Source organism: Penicillium solitum, assembly GCF_028829755.1.
Source record: "Penicillium solitum strain IBT 25940 chromosome Unknown utg000008l_segment0_segment0, whole genome shotgun sequence".
In the NCBI taxonomy this organism is placed as follows: Eukaryota; Fungi; Ascomycota; class Eurotiomycetes; order Eurotiales; family Aspergillaceae; genus Penicillium; species Penicillium solitum.
In genome coordinates, this window is record NW_027072127.1 from 3,868,457 (window position 1) to 3,885,612 (window position 17,156).

The following is a 17,156-nucleotide window of genomic DNA, read 5'->3' on the forward strand; positions in this document are numbered from 1 at the left end:
TAGAAGATGCGAGCATCTGGGAAGAGTGAGAACCCTAGTTAGGTATGTATGCATAGGATGGATGTACCTAGTCACATGGTTATCGCAGAGTTTATTATTAGAAGCTAGAAATCACATTTTTGATTGTTTGTAAAAACATCTATTGTATTGTTCAGGGAAACTTGAGTATAGTAGAAATATATAGATCCTTTCGACAGCAACTTGAGATCTTGGGCCTCCAAGTATACTTCAATCCCCGAATGATAGGACTTAAACCTTTCATACATCATATAGTACCATATCCAACCCAATTGGATCCTTCCTAGGTCGCTTTGCACAAGCGGCCATCCTCACTCTCGGTCCACTCATCGGAACCAACAGCAGTTTTGGCGTAGAAGACATTGTTCGGGTCATACTTAGCCTTGATCTTGCGCAAGGTATCATAGTTGGTACCGTAGAAGACCTTCTTGAAGTTGGGCTGCTGGAAGTCACCCTGCCAAAACGATAAGCATGTGTTCATAATAATGAAGGAAGTCAGAGTTAAATATTAGTTTACATACCTCATTCATATAAGCACCAGACTCGGGAGACAGCGCAGTCAACTTAGGAATGAAATCCTCGGTCATTTGGCGCTGGCGCTCCAACATGAGAGGATCGTTATTCCACTCCCAAGGGGTAGTCAAAGTAGTGTCAATCAGGGCCTCACGCCAAGCAGGGAGGACCGCGTTATGGACATCTCCAGTCACCTTTTGAGAGACGTTCAAGCCGACACCAATGAAGGTACCGCCCGCCTCGGTGATCTCACGGTAGGCAGTCAGCAGGGCGTGGTTGTTGTTCTGAACGACCGATCTCGGGACCAACCAGCCTCCATACTGGGCAGTGCCAACCTCGATAACGCCTTGCATATCCTGGAATTGACTGTAGTAGCTGTCGTATTGCTTGGAAACCGTGGTGTATTTGATGCCGAGTTTGTCGAGGCTGTCGGTGAAGGGCTTAAGAAGGGTCACCAAGTCAGCGACAGGGATGTTGGGACCGGTGATGGGAGCAATAGAGAAGCTAGTGTTGGTGAAGTACCAGACGCTCATAGCACCTGCATCGACGATAGCGGGCAGCGCGGCGTGGAAAGTCTCGACGGTACTGTAGAAGGTATCTTGCGAGATACCCTCACTCGTGTATGTCAGGTTCAGGCCGGAGACGGGGGTTCCGGGGTGTGCCTTTGCGGTCATGGACCAGACGACACCGTAAGTGCCAGCACCGCCACCGCTAAGAGCCCAGAAGATATCGGAGTATTCGTTGTCACGGGTGGCAGTGATGAAGTTGCCCTGGCCATCGATGACCTCCCATTTCAGGACCTGATCGGCGCCCAGGCCGTAGCGGGAGCTGAGGGCGGAGTGACCGCCTCCTTGGGTGTAGCCACCGGCAAGACCCACGGTGGGACATTCACCGCCAACGACCTGATAGCCAGTCTTCTCGGCAAGCTCGTAGGCTTCGTAGCCCTGAATTCCAGCGCCCATGGTAATGGCCTTTCCACAGTAGTACTGGTCCTTGTAGGAGTCGATTGACAGTTCCTTCAGGTGGTGAGTCCAGATTGCAAGGGATCCAGCACCAGTGGATCGGCCATTGTAGTCGTGGCCGGTGTTACGGATGACAAGACGGATGTTGTGCTTGGTTGCAAACTTCACGGTGTTGGAAATCTGAGCTGGGCTGGTAACATTTACGCTGTAGCGCACATAGTTGCCTAGTGTGCAGGGCTTTGAGACGGGGTGGAACGGATCGCAAGCACCCTCGGCAAAGAACGGTGCCATAACTGAGGAAGACGATTCATAGCTGTTAAGAGATGTCATCAGTACCTAGTACAAGCTGTTTAATGTTATTCTACATGTAAGGTCAACATACTGCTCCTCGGGAAGTAGCCATCCATCCTTTAAGACTGCACAGGTCGCAGCATTGTAGTTCGGGGCATGGCAAGGTGTGCCGAGAGGCACAGTTTGCACTAGCCGACCCTCGATGGTGGTGTTGAATTGAGACCACTCAGATTCAGTGGGCCAACAGGCATCTCCGGGGAAGCAATGGCAGGCCTCGGAGGCCGAAGCTTGGGGTAGAACCGCCAACAGCGAAGCAATAAAGGATGCGCGGAAAAACATAACGGATTGGCTTGGCTTTCATGCAAGTGTATCAGGTTCTCTTAAATATCCTGAAATTATGCACGATAAAAAGATAACAAACCAGGGGTATTCGGGTATTCGCTTAGAACATTGAGAAATCCACACTATTGACGCCGGCAATCTATGGCAATATATCTTTGCAGCTAAGACAGGCACCGGCTCTGTTTAGCCTTGAAGAACAATAAGAATGTGCAGTGCTCGGAGATTCATTGGCCCGAGTCAGCCACACACATGGTGCCATGTCCCCGCCTTCAAACATATTCCGCACCTGGGCAGCTTTGGGAAATTTCCTCAAACTTTAATGGTGAGACATTCCGACCTCCCGAGGTTCAAAGGTTCCAAGGTTCCAAGGTTTGCGCTTGTCCACATATGCAGGTGCCCAGGTGGTCCCTTCCGATAATATCCATGGATGTTCCATGGACTGGAACATATGGTTTGAGGTAATTCCACGGTTCAGGTGCAGATCTTTTACCTCTTTTTTGGGAGACTACCTAATAAATAATCCATCGATCACGGATATCCGTGGATACCTATGTCATAGTACGGAGCTGGCTTTCTGCTTTCAATATTCTCAAATATGGTGTTGAGTCCTTTTTCTTTCGCACAGCCCGTAATTCAAAATCATATTCATGGATTCTAGTAGCCTCCACATATCTAAGACAAGCCAAAAGCCAAAAACCAAAAACCAAAAATTTGACAAATTGTAATTCATATGGATCCCTGTCTTTTTTGTGAATCTAGTGCTGCAACTTAATTACTTTGGTACGCCGATAAGTATAAGCCCCGCCCCACCCCACCCGGATCATTTGGGAATTTGCTGTACGGATTGGATTGCCCGTGGACTCCGTAATAATTATGAATAAGAATACCATATCCCCTGTCGGAGGCCAAATTTCTTTACTTGTGTGATAATGATCAAATCATGGGCTGGGTATACAACCTCCACGAGGCTGACCCAAATAGCCAAATTTCTCGAGTGATCGCAGTCTGCTTGGTGTGCTCAATTCTAGCTTTCCTGTCCGTATGTCTGCGGTTCTATGTGCGAATAAGCAACAAGCGTTTTCCATGGATTGATGACTATGCGGCACTGGTGAGTTCACTGTTAACGTTGGCATACGCCGGGATCGCTGTCGCTCGTGAGTCGATTCCTTGATCGGCCAAGGTTAAATTCGGAATTGACAGAATGACTATCCCAGAGACACGATGGGGCCAAGGACTCACCGCCGCCTATTTTCCAAAGGAGAATATTATTCCATTTGGCAGGGTGAGCATCGCACGACCAACATTGTTCGATCACGAGCCTGACACTAATTTTGGCCCATAGATCCAATATACCGGCGGCCCGGTCTACTGTCTCGCTGTCCTCGGATTCAAAGTCGCCTTGTTAGCCTCGTATCTGCGCATTGCGGGAATCATCAAACTATATCGCAAGATCATAATTGCCGCCATCGTTGTGTGTGTCGTTAACCAATTGATTTTCGCCATTATCATATCAGTCTCCTGCATACCGGTCAGCCTCTCCTTCTCCAACGCTTATTGATCGGTGAAAAGACAGAGTATCTGACGTCAATCAGGTCGCAAAACAATGGGATGCTTCTCTCAAGGGGAGTTGTATCGATGCCATACCATTCTACTTTGCCCTTGGAGGCACAAGCATCGTGCTAGACCTGATAATCATCGCACTACCTCTGCCAGTCCTTTGGAAACTCCAGCTCCGCCTCAAACAAAAGGCCCTCCTTTGCTGCCTGTTTGCTCTCGGCTTCTTCGTGACCGTGATCCAGATAATCCGCATCCTCACCGTTTGGGACTTGAAAACCTACACTGACAGCAAGAATATCGTGATCTGGTCTTGTGTGGAGATCAGCCTGGGTGTAAGTGGATTTTGCTATTTCTTCTAGTCCATTTTTCATGTCCAAGAAAAAACTGACGAAACAAAAATGCCTAGGTTATCATCGCCTGCATTCCCACGTACGGACCTCTGTTTAAGTCCTTCGCTTCCACTGTGAGCTCATACCGAAACCGCGACACTTCGCGTACTTATGCGCTTGACTCTGTTCGCCAAGGAACGGGGATGGGGACAGGGACAGGGCATGGGCGCAGAAAGAGCAATTTCGACCCTATATATGAGTCCGAAGGGCACCAGGTTACCGATATTCGATCCGGGTCGCAATCGAATGATGGGGATAGCGAGGAGCATATTTTATCGGAAGCGGACAACTTAAAAGTTTATGTGACTTCGGAGTTTACAGTCAAGTCTGGCGCTGCTCCTTGATTTGGCGTTAGGTCTTGGTGTTATGGGACTTTGGAGATTGGGGGGTTTTGATCAATGAGAAATGGAATTATATATATCTGATACCAAACACATATTTCCTCTGGATACACCGGTTAGACATTCACTATGACAACATAATTCATATGTAATATATCCCCTAGGTTCGTATAATGGATATCTGGGCGAGAGAATCATACATCGAGATCCCCATTCATAGGCAACGGGAAATCCTCGCGAACTTGTTTTTTGGCTATCACAACAATGAGATTGAAATCGAAATCTATAAGCAGCTAGTATAGCTAGTAGCAACCCATTTACTCAGAAAAAAAGTAAAAGCACAGTGTATGTAACAATGAAAAACAAAGTGGGGGAATCATATGAACAGGTATCATGAAACATGGAACGGGTTTAAAGCTTGCGCCTGGGCTCAGTCATTTTCAAGGCACCGATGATGATAGTTCGATGCCGGATATTTGAGAGTTTGTGACGGGAGGAGAGACAATCGGGAGATCTAGAGGGGAGGCGTGGGTGATGAAATCGGAGATGAACTGCAAGGAAAGGCCTGCAATAGGCCCCTGATACTATACAGTGTACAGTGTTGGAGTCGAATAGAACAAGGGTTGGGAATTTTCACAGCGATGGGTCTGTTTTCCATGTGCCTGTGATCAAAATGTTAGTACGATGTCCAGATGAGACTAAATGAATGTCAAAGATAAAGACGTACCTCCGAAATTGTGCTTCACGAAAGCCATGGGATCATCCGTATCCCCCGCACCCATTTGCGCCACACCAGGGCTGAAGCTGGTAATGGGTAGAACAACCACATCACCAACCTTGCGGTGTGTAGTCTGGTGGCTGAAGTCTTCGTAGGTGATGTTCTTATCACCAGGCTGGATATTGAAGTATTCCGGGTTGTTGAAGTAGCGGAAGATAGAATCCGTCCAAGCCCCAGGCCCGGTGAACTCCATAACAGTCTTATCCATCTTGCCAACCTTGAGGATGCCCGCCTTTTTCATTCGCAGAGCATTTTCGGTGATATAAGCCACCATATCACGAAGAATCGGGTGCCCGGGCTTCGACACAAAGGTCCACTGGCAGAACTGAAGACGGCGGGAATACCAGTCATGCCAGTCATCGCGGTCAGGATCAGCCTCGATGCCAACAATGAATCCGATAGTTGATCGATCAAGTTCTTCGGGGAGCCACGTGTGCGCGGGTTTGAGTGCCGAAGTGTCGATATCGCTGTATACTCCCCCGCGCGCTAGAAGAACCAAGTATCGGAAGAAATCCGCCTTCATGACGGCGAGTGGCAGCGAATCATATGCCTCGAATACTTCAGGAACTGATCCATATAGATATTTGACCAGGTGTTGCTGTGTCTCATCAGGGATGACTTCATGTGTGAACCCGGGGTGCATCTCTGTCCAGCTGGCCTCCGGACCGCGAAGGTCTTCGTCAAACCAGAACGATGCCGGATTGTATTTCCATGTTTGCCAGATGTATGCGGGGAATCTGTTTTCGATTTCATATGGGAATTGATACCGGAGACGTTCGCGGAGCGGTGCTGTCAGTGATGCGCCGAGGGGTAATTGGGCTCGACCTTGCGGTGGTGTTTTCCGTGCCAAATTTGCTATCGCTTCATCCTCTTCTTGTGATATCTTCTTCACCGGTCTGTAACCAGGCGCCCCAGGAACCTCGGGATCTCGGAACGAGCGGAGGATGAGAACAAAGCTGACTACGCAGAGCAGGGCGAGCAGCACCTTGCGCGGGGTGATCATGACAGGCGATGGGGCTGGTGTAGTCGGGAAATAAACCGCTGATTTTGCGACAACCGTAGATTGGCTGGAATATAGGAATCAAGGTCTCCGTGCTTTTGTATTCTGTGATCCGCGAGCGCGGGGAATTTGAATATTCTTGGTATGCGATTCGTTCGGTGGGTGTGGCAGTCGAGCGATTCCAAATCCTAGGCTAAATAAATCGAGAGGGTGACATATCGATATGCGGAAGTCTTGGATGTGACCTCGATGGTCGGAGATACGGTCAACCCAGAATCGGAATAGGAGGCGTAAAAAAAAAGCCAGTAAGAATTGCCAGTCACCTAGCGGTATCACAGAACAACAAGGAGAGAGGAATGGAAGAGCAGTCCACGCTGTCTAGCAGCGAGTAATTTATCGCCTTGGTGGCTAATTTTGTTAGACGTCCACGAGTCAAGTAAGAGGATTGCGTATGCCGGAAGCAGCTTGTAGGTTGGGTGGAGCCGCTCACGTGGTCTTTGAGATGTGACTTAACACTATCACCATCTTTAACAGTGTTCGTTCTTACATAGTTTATTCTTTATTCTATCTCTTAAGTTTCTTTGACATATATTGACAACATTAACAATGTCCCTGCTACATAAATTACTTGGCTTTATCGGAGCACCCCCACATGAGGTGCTTGTTGCTCTTCCAGAATCGGCGATGATCATCCCGAGAGAAATGATTCATAACATAAGTCAAACACTATTGACACCTCTTCATCTAAGAACTACAGAGTAGAATTACACTATATAGTTATATATGGTGTGAACTAAGTCTATATTATTTAATAATCGGTTAGTAAGGAATATCAAGCAACTTGAAGAAAAAAAGTACATAGTATATCTCTGTATATAACTTCATATAGTGTTATTTCTAAATAATTATTCTTCTTCCATATTAGATATCAAGAATTAATACTACCATTAAGTTAATTAAGCTATACTGGCACTATATATTCGTACACGTTCTATTACTTTAGCTAGTTCAACAGTATGGTCCACCAAGCCAGCCAAGTGGTGTGTTTAAATAATGGAGGAAATATAGTAGGAACAATATGAATGCTGTTGAAGCTGGTTGAATTTATTGAGTTGAGTATTCTTTAAGAGAGAAAATTCTGTGAGAGGGAGACAAGGAGAATCAAGACAGACCAAAAATAAACTTAGATCATGACCTTAATACAGAAAGATAGAGCTACCTAGGTAAACATGGCCAAAACCGAGTACTACTGGATGAAGTACTCCGTACGGAGTATAAGATTCTACTATTAGGGACTGCACCATAGGAGCTTTCTTAACTCCTTTTTCCTATGTACGGAGTAGGTAAGTCTCGACCAAGGAGAGATTCCTTTGGCAAAATCCCCCAGAGGCTAGCAATTGGCCCTAAATTCTTCCTGAAAATTAAATCCAACGTGTAACAAAAAGAATTCCCAACCCAATAGCACATGTATGTACACGTGGGCATACGCTAGCCATCGCTTGGCTACCACACCTCTAGGGCTGTTAACTATCATGTGTCAGGTTTGGTACTCCGTACTTCATATTTCCTTCTCACTCTCATAAAAAAAATACTTCATGCTGAACCCTTTCTTTCGCGCCTCTAGTGGGTAAACAGAAACCTTGGAAGGAAACAACTGTGTTGCCTAGACAGAGCCCGTTTAAGCCAGATATAGATTTGAGCGAATCAAGGCTGTCGTTGGAACATTGGATTTCGATTTAATGGATGCCCCCACCCTGTTAGAGCTAATCTACAAATAGAAAGTGATCATCGACTGGTTGATTCTGCGGGAACACTCTCATTGGACTGACCCATGCTTATTGACACCCGCAAAAGCTTGGGTGTTAGATATGTATTTTCCCTTTTGCTTCTGCAGAGCCGTCCCAAAGTAGATTAATGAGGGTACGCAGGATCTATCGACATCAAATACCATGGATGGCGTGCTTGGAAAAAAAAGTCAAATCCTCCGAGATAGGCGTTGTAAGTACAATAATAGGGTTTATGGTATATGTCTTAGTGTGAGTACTCGAAGGGTTCGAATCCGATTATTCCTTGTTTGGATTATAGCCAATCAGTCGTGTCTCGGCTTATTATCCCCGTTTCACATCATTTGAGCGATTTATCACCTCTCGGATACATGCCGTATAATAAAGCCCTATAGACTCGCCATTTATCTCTCTTTTTCTTTCATTGTCTCTCGCTAACCTCCGTAATCAATTCTCAAAACTCATTGTGGAAAGTCATTCACTATGGAATAACCCGACCTTCCTGCGCTTACCCAGAGCCTCAACCACACACGATTAAGCAATTGATTCAAGCCAACAGTGTCCTTTTCCATAAGAAATCCCAGCGCCAACCCATTTTTATTTCTCCGGCATCACCAAGAAAAAAAAATGGCGACTGTCATTTCCATTGTGCCTGAGAAATATGTGGCTCACTCTGTCGTCCAGACCATCGCAGTTAATGAAATCTCAGATGGGGGCAAGATTCAATCTTCCTTGGAAGCGAAAGCGGGAGCCGGAGCGGAAAAGAAACGGTTCTTCACCCGACCATGGGGGCGACGTCAGATTGGGATACTCTGTGCTCTGGGGTTCCTCGGACTGGCCTTGACAGCACTCGTCATTGCCCTCCCTATCTATTTCACAAAGATCTATGGCTTTGCGAAAGACACTGATGACTATTGGAAACGACCTCAGCCAAATGAAGACCACAGCTACCAACTTGAGGAGAACCGGCCGAGTTTCGCCCTCCACAATTTCCCGGACCCGGGACTCATTCAGCACAATGACACATGGTATGCCTACGGAACCAACCCCAAGAAAAGGAACCCCGGCAGTATCCATGTGCCTGTTGCTACATCGACCGATTTTGTCAACTGGACTCTTCACAAGGATTATGATGCGATGCCGACTCTCGGCGCTTGGGAGAAGAAGGTCAATCATTGGGCCCCGGATGTGATCCAGCGGGTAAGCATACTCATGAGCATCATCCCATCCAGTTCCTTTTATTCACATATGCATTTCTAGGACGACGGCAAATTTGTTATGTATTACTCAGGAGAAGCCAAGAATTATGGCAGCCACCATTGTGTGGGGGTTGCCGTATCAAACGGCACAAGCCCACTAGGGCCTTATATCCCGGAAGACAAGCCACTCGCCTGTCCCCACAAGCACGGCGGTGCCATCGACCCATCGCCGTTCAGAGACACTGACGGCACGCTGTACGTGGTCTACAAGGGCGACGGAAATAGCGTTGGACACGGCGGCAACTGCAACAACAGCAAGAAGCCACTTGTATCTGTTCCGATTCTTCTGCAAGAGTTGAAGAGCGATGGCATCACAACCGTCGGGAAGCCAGTGAAAATCCTCGATATTGACGATACTGATGGTCCCCTTGTTGAGGCCCCTGATATCTTGCTCACTGAGGACGGCACCTACTATTTGTTCTTCTCTTCGCATTGCTATGTTTCACTGGGCTATAATGTGAAATACGCACACTCAAAATCCCTCAAGGGTCCGTATGTGAGGGCTAATCGGCCTTTGCTGCAGACTGGCGATTGGGGTCTCGAGGCGCCTGGTGGTGCGACGGTCTCGACTGATGGGGGCAGGATTGTTTTCCATGCTAATTGCGGTCAATTCAGGTGCATGTGGTCTGCTGCTATTAATATTCGATCCAATAACAATACAATTGTTATGTCAAAGCTCGTGGTTGACCAAGAGTCAAATTCTACGAAATCCATGGGGAACTCGTGAGCCAACGGGCGGATTGCGATACGTTTTAGCAACAAAGGTTTGTTATGACCTAATTTTCACGTTTCGGACTTTTATTGCATCTAGCATTGGGCGTTTTGGATATTCCCATTTTGGTAGTCATGATTTGATAGTTGCATAACGGTTTGTACTAGAACCAGCTTGGGGTCATCTATGAGCATCTTTTTTTTTTCATTCACCAAAAAGCAAATTTCGCATGCTTCCTACATATTTTTCTTGTTTTATAAGCCCTCGAACGCTGACGCTCCTAGAGAAGATTTGGATCATTTCAATGGCTTAGTGAGAATTCTCCACCCCTTTCTGAGGGTTGGGCTATCTCTGACACCATCATCGTACCTGATTGTACATGCGATGATTTGCCCCTGCAGCCCAGCAGTATAGGGAGAAAGCTTTCTCCTAAGCAGAACGGAGCGCATTTCGCTCTGAACGGTTGCCTTGAACTTTTCAGTTTCCACCGTGAACTCTTGTGGTGGATCAATGGCTTGAACCATTCGCTTGCAGATCTCGCTCCGACGATAGATTGCCTCGAGTTCCACGGCTGTGTGGGGCACTGGTCCAGTCCATCCCTCGCGAATTTTACGCTCTCCTGCGACGGTCACAGAAGCTAGGAAGTCGGCCACATTTCCACCTCGTGGACATTCAAAGCCCAGATTCTCAAAGTATGTTTTGGCCATGGTGCGAGGTCCGTAGAAGAGGCAGCGACCTTCATCAATGAGCAGGATTTTATCAAATTGATCGAAAATTCCATTTCCGGGCTGATAGAATGTCGCGAGAATTGTCTTCCCTTCACTGCGGGCCATGGTTCGAAGAGTCTTGGTAAAGTCCAGTGCGGTACTAGAGTCGAGGCCGCGCGTAGAGTTATCCCACAGCTGAATGGGGCTCTGACCTGCTAAACACTCGGCGATCGAGACGCGTTTGCGCTCGCCACCAGAAACACCTCGCACGTACTCATTTACCACTAGCGTATCATGGGTATGATGGATTCCAAGAGCCTTGAGGATAGACTCCTTGTAGGTTTTCACATACTGCTTTTCTGTTATGCCGTCGGGGCGGGAATGAGGAGTCTTATTCCTCAGCGAGAAATCCATGATTTGCCCGACAGTCAGAGTTGGGAAGGATCTCCCAAAACAGAGATATTCTGGAACGTCAAGGTCATATGTTTTTCGGCCATTTCCGGTCCATGGCTCTTGATAGTTTGGATAGCTCGTTCAAATGTCCAGTCAAACTCCGATGAAGGATTTTCGACGTAGGAGTCTGTCGAAATTCCTCCAGCTTCCTCTGCTGTAGACGAGTCAGACACCATTTCTCCTTTCGAGGATGGAGATTTCGATGGTTCCTGTGCCGTTTCAACCTTGAAAGACGACATGTTCGAATGGAACCAGCGCAGGTAGGGTAGCATCTGCACAGAAGCAAACCAGAAGTATCGATGTGTATAAAACTAGTTACTTTCCAATTCTGGGATTAGCCTCCATTCCAGGGTGGACATCATTTGTACTATCTACAGACGAGCTATTTGATGTTCGACTTCTAGGGCTTCGGGACTATAGCGGGATTTGACAAATCAATCCGGAGATAGATTGGGTATGGAGGGAAAAACATCAACCGAATCTCGGAATCAGAGGAACCTAGACTAATTATTGGTCAGAATATCTTTTCCTGCCCTGAGCCACTCACAAAAGAGTCCAATCGAAGATTTTCCCATTGGGTACGGATGGTTCCCGACAACTCCGATCTATCCGACACATCTCTGATACCGTAAAATACCCGCGCCGAAGGTAAATGACATATATCCGTTCTACCTTGCTTTGCCGTCTTCGCGTGAAATGCCGACAGAGACGGAACGCTGCATTTTACATCGAGAAGAAAAAACAAGCTGTTCAGCCCCCAATGGGCGAGGACAATGCGACCCGAGGCAATGATCTAGATATTGCTGAAGGGGTCTATGCAACTTTTCTATGGACCATCGTCCAATTTCTTCCTCCTTCAACGGATCCATCACCATTTAGGTCCCTCGACCGGGGTTACCGATTCTCTTCTCGCTGGCCCAGATGAAGCACGGAACGGTCTCAATCGATTTAGATATCATGGTCTATTCTTTGGGCGATCCTTCGGTGGCTCTGAAAGTCTGGTGGCATCGTCAGATTCTTTCCGAGACAATCGGATCACAGTCAAATGGTCCTTACTTACCGCTTTATTGCCGGGAGATCTGGCGACGCAGTTTGTAGGTCGCTTCATAAAGATGGAACTACCGTTTCTAGCCTTTATAGACGGTGTATGCATGAAACATTCTGTTCAAGCGGCTTATAAGGATTCGAAGGAACCTGTTTCTTTGCCAGAATACATCCAACTGGTTGCATGCCTGGCCCTTGGGGCTACAATGTCGGGACATGCATACTGGGCTGACAGGCTCTTTTTTCAGGTTCAGGAGCTAGGTGTTCCCTAGATGACGTTGTGAACTTGGAAATTGTACAAATAGGCCTGATAATGATAAGTCATCCTATATGAAAACTCCTCGGTTTTCGCAAGACTAACTTGTGCTACACACCCAGTACCAGATCCAGTTAGGCCGTCCTAACTCTGCTTACCTTCTTAGTGGCACCGCGTCACGGAAAGCAATTGCCGCTGGTCTGCATCGCGAAATGCCCTCTCATGCCAACACGTCTAGCGAATACGTGCAAAAAAGGAGGCTCACGTTCTGGAGTTTCTGCGTCTTTGAATAGTGAGTAATACCCCTAATGGTTTCAATTCACCTATCCAGTGCTGACCGGACTCCACTAGTATGATATGTCACTGTCTCGGGAGACCGAGCTGTATCTCCGAAGAGGACATTACTATTCAACCCCCGAGTGATGAGTTCATAATGACCATGGCAAGACTAACCAAGATCATCCGAAATTTGGGACGGCTTGTATACGGAATCCAAGAACGGGGCCTTGGGAAGATTTGGGAGGCTAGCCAAGGGATTCAGGAAGCTCTCAATCAATTCGAAAAGTCCCTTCCCGAACGGCTTAAGTTCAAAGCAGATAATGGGTCGCCGCTGTGCTGTCAGAATATCGCACATTTCTTCCTGGGAAATAGTAAGTGATTAAGTATCCAGGTCCATAACTTGGAGTGTACGTACTGACATCCGATTTAGCATACTACCATACCGTTATTCTCCAATTCCCATCCTTTCTTATCTTCCAAACGGCACGCCAGAGAAGCGGCAACTCCACCAATCATCTCGCGTGGTTGGAAATTGCTTGTACGGGTGCAGTGGAAGCAGCACGGACTCTGATACGATTCATATCAATAGCATACTTAGCTATGCCCATCACAAAGGTTCGTTCTTCACTAAAAGGGATTCTGTAAGTTGGGGACAAACCACTGACTGTTCTATATGGGTAAAAGGACTTTCGCCATAATGGATTTTACATCGATGCAGCCTGTTTTGTGCTCGTTTTGAGCATGCTGGGGGCCGACGCCGGATCCCGAAGACCTTGCTTGCTCTTGTTCGATATGGTTTGAACTGTCTGGCACAGATGCTTCCCAATAAATGGGAAGCATTGTCACACAGTTACTACGCTATTGAGCATATGGTTACGCTATTAACAAAAGGTAATTTGTGCCTCAGACCTCAGACCATTAGTATTGGGAGCCAAAGTAAACTGACCTGACTCTAGAGAAAGCCATGATGAAGTCGGACCATCCGTTTCTCGGGATGAAAGCCCCTGGTGAACATGAGAGGGAAGCTGAGAATATAAAAATCCAGGCTGGGCTGGATGCTCTGGCCCAAGAGACCTTCGGTTTGTTGGATTGGGATCTCATGGATCCTATTTTAGGTTTCTAACAGATTGTGGGAGCCCTCCAGAGCACCAGGGCTGGTTTCAGTCAAGCTGTTCTCGGTTCTTTTTCGGGACTTGTGTAAAGTTATATACTAATTACCTAGTAGAGAAAATATTGCATCGATCTCGTCATCTTCAAGTTTTTATACGATAGATACTACTGTAGTGGTTACCAGTACTATGGATTGCAATACAAATTTACCAACATTTATCCGACCCGATACAAGTAACGAAGTCGGAAGTCCAATGGCTCAAACCTCAAGACAGCTAGTATAGTACTAATACCCACCTAGTAGTATGCCCCCGTCAGTCCCGGGTACATCTCGATACAGTGTGGATTAAGTGGTCCTCCGAACCCCCGAGATTAAAATTCCCCCACACGCAACCTAACCTCGATGTGGGGGAGGGGCGCATTCTCGAAAGAGATGACGAGCCTCCCAACAGGAAAATCAACTTTTCCCATATCCTGCAGGCTAAAAAATGACAAAAAGGCTACCCCTTAGCTGCGAAAACTGCCGACGGAGAAAGATACGCTGTTTAGGATCTGGGGTACCATGTGATACTTGTCGAAAGCGTGGAGTGGCGTCGACATGCCAGTTCAAGCGCGACGTTGAACATAATCCCCAACCAGAGCGACATGAGACGAAGCAAGAAATTCTTCTCAAGCGGATCTCGGACTTGGAAAGTCTACTTATTCGAAATATTGAATTGACTTCGACCTCCAGCGCCCATGATCACGCGGTTCGCTCGCCTGTGTCTCACGATGATCTCCCCCTACCCCAGGACGAGTCATCCGAGACTCCCGTCTCGAAATACACATATGATAACTATTCCAATCGAAATAGCATCGAAACCCAGCGTGGTGAAGTCGGCAGGATCATCACATCATTGTCAGGTCATGTACGATACGTTCCTTACAGTACCTCTCGCGACCCCGATGTTTTCCATTCGCTGCAGAGCCGATCTCAACTGGAATCACCGTCTGGCGCTTTTTTATTCACCGACACACTTCCCAGCACACAGTCCTTATTGGACACGCTACCCCCATTTCGGCATTGTGATGAACTTCTCGCTGTTTTTTTCGATGTGTTCTCCCCACTTTTCCACATTCTCCATGACGGGACTCTCCAGTCGAATTACGCCAGGTTCAAACAAGATCCTCGAAATGCGCCCACATCCTTTATTGGATTGATATTCGTCGTTCTAGGCCTGGCCGTCACCGCCATTGACAAAGAAAGCCCTGTCCTAGCAGACTTGGGTCGAGAGGCTTCTACGGCGGAAAGTGTGAGGTCATTAGCTGCAAAATAACGACAAGCAGCGATGAAGTGCCTAACCGCCGATAACTTCATGTGGCAGCATAATTTGCACACTCTGCAATGTCTCATTTTACTTATATATGCCATCAACCATGCACAGGGCCCAGCTTGGGCTCTCCTTGGAACGACACTTAATATTGCTATTGCCATTGGGTGCCACGTTGATCCGGCGCTTCTTAACTTGCATCCCATTGAGGTTCAAGAGAGGCGACGAGCTTGGGCGGGTTTAATGATGCTTTACACTATTCAAAACACCTGTCTGGGTAATCTGGCCCCATTTCAAGTCGAGAACAATGTCCAACTGCCTGCGGACGTGGAAGACGATGAGATTGTCTCAGGCTCGCTCCATGAAGCCGTGGGTGGAAGTGAACCACCTTCACTGTACAAGAATCCGACAAAGATGTCATATATCTTGTACAAATTCCGCCTTTACTCTTTGGCATCCGATATATGCGCTCTGAGCACGAAGGGTCCCACGCCCTGCGCTGGCACGATAGGCGCGTTGGATGATCAGCTCCAGACTGAAATGAATGCGCAGGCAGAGCGCTTTGGCGAGCAACTTGATTTACCCACATATCATCAGGCACATTCATTTATTTTGAATAATTACACCAACCATTTGGTTCTACTCTTGCATCGAATTTGTCTCTTGAAACCAGAGGGATTGGAAAATGGGGTTCTCACAAGAAGCTACGAAAAATGCGAACAAGCTGCTCTTGCCATGCTTTCAAACTATAAAACCCTCAATTTACGGCATAAATTCAAATCATACAGCTGGTATATCCATGGCCTTGGGTCGTTTCACGCCTTTCTAGCAATATCAACCCTACTGGTTCTGCTGGGAAAGCCCCGAACTCCACAAAATTCCAAACATGTCATCTCGCAAGCCGTGCAAAGTTGTTTCCAACGATTTCACGACAATGCGCCTCACAGTGAGATATGTAATCGAGCCTGTTCAATACTGGACCCATTGATGCCAGAAGATGTTCTGCAACTTACCCCATTGCTAGCATTCTCGGATGGATGCGACTCGGGTTATACAGGCGGGGTCGGATCTAGCAATGAGTCTATGACAATAGGCACAAGCGCCCAATCCGACAACTTTGACCCCAATTTCTGGTCATTACCGGAGAGTTTCGAAGATATTGTGTCCAAAATACCGTGCGAACAATGGCTTTCTCCGGCAGGATTTCCGTGGACAAATTGATGCTCTTCGGATGTAACATATCGTGACAATATCATTTGAGTACGGAGATGAGGGCCACACTCACATTTTCGTCGTTCGTTTTCTGTATATTTACGTATCTCATTACTAAAATTTAACCGAGAGGAAGCTTCACCTCCATCCAGGGCTGCATATCAAGAAACCCATCTCCTCCTCTACAGACCCACCCGCCACTCGTCAAAATCTCCTGCTGGAAATAACTTCTCTCAGCTTTCCCGAGAAAGTTGCGTCAAATCAGGGGTAACTTTACTGGACCTCCATGGACGGCTGTTCTCATTGCCAATTCTGCGTCCCTATAGATGGTACGTATACGGCGTGACAAGCCTTTACGCGATTCACGGAGCAGTTGCGTTGGCGTCATGTCTCCTCGATAATCAAGGTGGAAACCTTGATACCTCACACTACCGTCTCTTGTTTGATGCTGCCGTTGATCGGATTGCAAAGCTTCAAGACCGGAGTCAAGTTTGCTCCAAGGCATATCCATTCCTCCAATACCTGCAGTAAGTTCCCCCCTCTCAATGCCATATTGGCTCAGTTCAGATTTTGGCGTCAAACTCTGTTATGAAATCCCCGAAATAGAAGTATGTGGTTCCCGGGACAGTTCCAGTGGGCTCGGCCCACTGGGACCCAGCTTGGTAATACACTTGATGAATGGATAGATAATGCTGACTTGTTAAAACACGATACGGTGAATTGGGTAAGCTATCCCTTTTGTTGATTATTGGACCTTTTCTCACCACTTGTCATGGCGAGGAATTCTGGGATGACATCTTGAGCACAGAACCGAATGTGCCAAATTCTTGATTGGATAA

The 17,156-nt window shown here is 47.2% G+C and overlaps 7 protein-coding genes across 7 annotated transcripts; 3 read left to right on the forward strand and 4 right to left on the reverse strand.

Annotated features, from left to right (window-relative positions):
• Positions 1-301: 301 nt before the first annotated feature.
• On the reverse strand, positions 302-2,123 carry N7455_010756 (FAD-binding oxidoreductase; the record flags this gene model as incomplete). Its single annotated transcript, XM_040953038.2, has 3 exons — positions 302-472; positions 540-1,806; positions 1,876-2,123. 3 exons carry the CDS (start codon positions 2,121-2,123, stop codon positions 302-304), a joined length of 1,686 nt encoding a protein of 561 aa, XP_040816386.2.
• Positions 2,124-2,891: 768 nt separating this feature from the next.
• Positions 2,892-4,416, forward strand: N7455_010757 (putative integral membrane protein (Pth11); the record flags this gene model as incomplete). Its single annotated transcript, XM_040953033.2, has 6 exons — positions 2,892-2,906; positions 3,009-3,280; positions 3,341-3,408; positions 3,469-3,654; positions 3,719-4,015; positions 4,090-4,416. The coding sequence occupies exons 2-6, from the start codon at positions 3,067-3,069 to the stop codon at positions 4,414-4,416; spliced, it is 1,092 nt and encodes a 363-aa protein (XP_040816655.1). The 5' UTR covers positions 2,892-2,906; positions 3,009-3,066.
• Positions 4,417-5,046: 630 nt separating this feature from the next.
• On the reverse strand, positions 5,047-6,194 carry N7455_010758 (glycosyltransferase family 32 protein; the record flags this gene model as incomplete). The annotated part of the gene is made up of 2 exons (XM_040952909.1): positions 5,047-5,075; positions 5,141-6,194. The coding sequence occupies 2 exons, from the start codon at positions 6,192-6,194 to the stop codon at positions 5,047-5,049; spliced, it is 1,083 nt and encodes a 360-aa protein (XP_040816530.1).
• Positions 6,195-8,602: 2,408 nt separating this feature from the next.
• On the forward strand, positions 8,603-9,961 carry N7455_010759 (glycoside hydrolase family 43 protein; the record flags this gene model as incomplete). Its single annotated transcript, XM_040953163.2, has 2 exons — positions 8,603-9,175; positions 9,236-9,961. The coding sequence occupies 2 exons, from the start codon at positions 8,603-8,605 to the stop codon at positions 9,959-9,961; spliced, it is 1,299 nt and encodes a 432-aa protein (XP_040816425.2).
• A 281-nt stretch (positions 9,962-10,242) lies between these two features.
• N7455_010760 (uncharacterized protein) lies at positions 10,243-11,067 on the reverse strand (the record flags this gene model as incomplete). Its single annotated transcript, XM_040953070.2, has 1 exon — positions 10,243-11,067. The coding sequence occupies one exon, from the start codon at positions 11,065-11,067 to the stop codon at positions 10,243-10,245; it is 825 nt and encodes a 274-aa protein (XP_040816478.2).
• A 14-nt stretch (positions 11,068-11,081) lies between these two features.
• On the reverse strand, positions 11,082-11,345 carry N7455_010761 (uncharacterized protein; the record flags this gene model as incomplete). Its single annotated transcript, XM_065606512.1, has 1 exon — positions 11,082-11,345. One exon carries the CDS (start codon positions 11,343-11,345, stop codon positions 11,082-11,084), a length of 264 nt encoding a protein of 87 aa, XP_065460475.1.
• Positions 11,346-12,151: 806 nt separating this feature from the next.
• N7455_010762 (fungal specific transcription factor domain-containing protein) lies at positions 12,152-16,326 on the forward strand (the record flags this gene model as incomplete). The annotated part of the gene is made up of 10 exons (XM_065606513.1): positions 12,152-12,200; positions 12,247-12,251; positions 12,529-12,698; positions 12,758-13,056; positions 13,116-13,223; positions 13,275-13,326; positions 13,404-13,576; positions 13,642-13,764; positions 14,435-15,087; positions 15,160-16,326. The coding sequence occupies 10 exons, from the start codon at positions 12,152-12,154 to the stop codon at positions 16,324-16,326; spliced, it is 2,799 nt and encodes a 932-aa protein (XP_065460476.1).
• Between the last annotated feature and the right edge of the window lie 830 nt (positions 16,327-17,156).